The 2,755-nt window shown below is 61.3% G+C and overlaps 1 protein-coding gene across 1 annotated transcript; it reads left to right on the forward strand.

Moving 5' to 3' along the window:
- Positions 1-3: 3 nt before the first annotated feature.
- Positions 4-2,090, forward strand: LOC116465306 (nucleus accumbens-associated protein 1-like; the record flags this gene model as incomplete). Its single annotated transcript, XM_032754325.2, has 1 exon — positions 4-2,090. A coding segment is annotated over one exon (987 nt), but the record flags the coding sequence as incomplete, so codon positions are not given.
- Between the last annotated feature and the right edge of the window lie 665 nt (positions 2,091-2,755).

The following is a 2,755-nucleotide window of genomic DNA, read 5'->3' on the forward strand; positions in this document are numbered from 1 at the left end:
GGCAGCCGCAAGATGGCCAAGTTCTCCACGCCGGACCTGGCTGCCAACCGGCCTCACCAGCCCCCGCCACCCCAACAGGCTCCAGTGGTGGCAGCAGCCCAGCCCGCCGTGGCCGCGGGAGCAGGGAAGCCGGCCGGTGGGGTGGCGGCAGCAGGGGGTGTGGTGAGTGGGCCCAGCACGTCGGAGCGGACCAGCCCAGGCACCTCAAGCGCCTACACCAGCGACAGCCCTGGCTCGTACCACAATGAGGAGGACGAGGAGGAGGACGGTGGTGAGGAGGGCATGGATGAGCAGTACCGGCAGATCTGCAACATGTACACCATGTACAGCATGATGAACGTCGGCCAGACAGCCGAGAAGGTGGAGGTCCTCCCAGAGCAGGTAGCCCCTGAGTCCCGAAATCGCATCCGGGTTCGGCAAGACCTGGCATCTCTCCCAGCTGAACTTATCAACCAGATTGGGAACCGCTGCCACCCCAAGCTCTACGACGAGGGTGACCCCTCTGAGAAGCTGGAGCTGGTGACAGGCACCAACGTGTACATCACAAGGGCGCAGCTGATGAACTGCCACGTCAGCGCAGGCACGCGGCACAAGGTCCTACTGCGGCGGCTCCTGGCCTCCTTCTTTGACCGGAACACACTGGCCAACAGCTGCGGCACCGGCATCCGCTCTTCTACCAACGATCCCCGTCGGAAGCCCCTGGACAGCCGCATGCTCCACGCCATCAAGTACTACTGCCAGAACTTCGCCCCCAACTTCAAGGAGAGCGAGATGAATGCCATCGCGGCCGACATGTGCACCAATGCCCGCCGCATCGTGCGCAAGAGCTGGATGCCCAAGGTCAAAGTGCTCAAGGCTGAGGATGACGCCTACACCACCTTCATCAGTGAAAGGGGCAAGATCGAGCCGGACATGATGGGTGTGGAGCATGGCTTCGAGAACGCCAGCCATGAGGGCGAGGCGAGTCCCTCGGCCGTAGCCCTGCAGTAACCCGCCCGGCCTCATGCGGGGCCGCACACTCCCCCTCCCAACACACACGCATACCCGCCATCTTGGTCATGAGCTACTGTCTGCCCCTCCCCAGGACCCGCGGTGGGTGCTGCATGTTCCCGGCCCTCTGCCCCTCCTGTCCCACCCCCTTTCCCCACCGAGAGCTGGGCCGGGAGAGGACTGCAGGGCAGGTAGCGTGAGGTCCGTGTTGCCTTCTTTAACACACACTCGTGCAGTGGGGGAGTTCTGGCTCCCCAACCTAACCCCTAGCCGTCATCTCCATACTCACCAGGCCCACCAGGGGAGGGGGCTGGCCTGGGGGTCTTGGGAAGGCCCCTCCCCAGGCCCTGGGCCACCTCGAGGAAGCCTTCTTCAGCCTCCGCCCCTCACTGTAGCCCATTGAGACTTGAGGGGGGCCCCAGGGGTTCTCAGGACACCTCCCACCACCTCCCAGTGCTTCCACGTCTCCAAAAGCGCCTTCCTGTCACCCTCGTCTATCCCTGCGCCTGGGGGCTGGGGTAGGCGAGGCCGTGGGGACTACCCATTTTATAGCTGGGGAAACAGGCTCCGAGAAATTGCACAACCGACCTAAGGTGGTCGGCAGTGGCGTGCCCGGTGCCCTTTCTCCTCTTTTCCGCCTCTGTTGCCCCCTTTGGTCCTCTGGGGCCTCAGAGAGGCAGGTCCTAAAGGAGGGGGGGTCTCTTGGGGACAGAACAAGGGTCTCGGAGGATAGAATGAGAGGTTTCCAGGGCTGGCAGAGTGTGTGCGTGTGTGTGTGCAGAAGTTTTGCTTTCAAACAAATGAAGATACAAGAGGCAGTAGGACCTGGGTTGGAACCCAGGGGAGCAGACTGGGGGGCTGCTGCCCCTCTCTCCATCTCCCCACCCCCACCCCGCCCCACAGCAGGGCTCCTGGCCCCCACCCCCCTGTACATAATTTTTAAAACATTTTTTTAGCGAATGAAATATTGAAGTATAAGATTCCTTTTATTTTTCAAACCAATGGGGCTGTGTCTGTTGTCCCCCTCGGTCCCCAGGGGTGGGGGGGCCTTGGAAGGCAGGGTGGTGTTGGGGGGCTGGGGGGCAGGCTGAATGTGTGTGTGTGTGTGTGGAGTGTGGGTGTGTGTTTCCATGGTAGGACTCCAGTCCCAGCTGCTGCCTAGGCTCCTGTGGGTCCGACCGGGTTCCCCCTCCCCTGTCCACCTTCCCCAACAGGGCTATAGTTTAAAGGTGTCCCAGGCCTTGGCCGGTTGGCTGGGCCCAGCTCCTGGGGGCTGGGCAGGGCAGGGCAGGGCCGGGACTTCCATTGTTAGCAGTTGTTTGCAGAATTTTCTCTTTTACCATTCCTCTCTTTTTGTTCTCGCCCAGACTGGGTGGTTTTTTGTTTTAGATTTTCATGTGAAGGCAGAGAGTGTTTTTTCTTTTTTAACTCCCCATCCCCCTATGCGGGGTGTCATTTCACCATCCACATCCACATCCTTGTTTGCGTTTCTGGCCCTCATCCTCCCTGCCTTTCCTCTGCCTCCCCAACCCCCGCTACCCACTGCTCCCAGGGGTCTCTCCAGGGGCAGGGGGATTTCAGGAGATGGGGTGGGGGCCAGCCCCTACTGGACCCTTGTAATCTGATTTGGAGACCATCCCGATGATGGGACCAGCAGCCTCGCCGGCCCACTGGGGGGTCCCTCTTAACATCTGCTTGTTGCGGAGGTCAGTCATGAGTGCCAGGGTCTGGCTGGGGTCTTGGCACTGTCTTCCTGGCCGGGGCC

This window comes from Hylobates moloch, unplaced genomic scaffold (assembly GCF_009828535.3).
Source record: "Hylobates moloch isolate HMO894 unplaced genomic scaffold, HMol_V3 SCAFFOLD_9105, whole genome shotgun sequence".
Lineage (NCBI taxonomy): Eukaryota > Metazoa > Chordata > Mammalia > Primates > Hylobatidae > Hylobates > Hylobates moloch.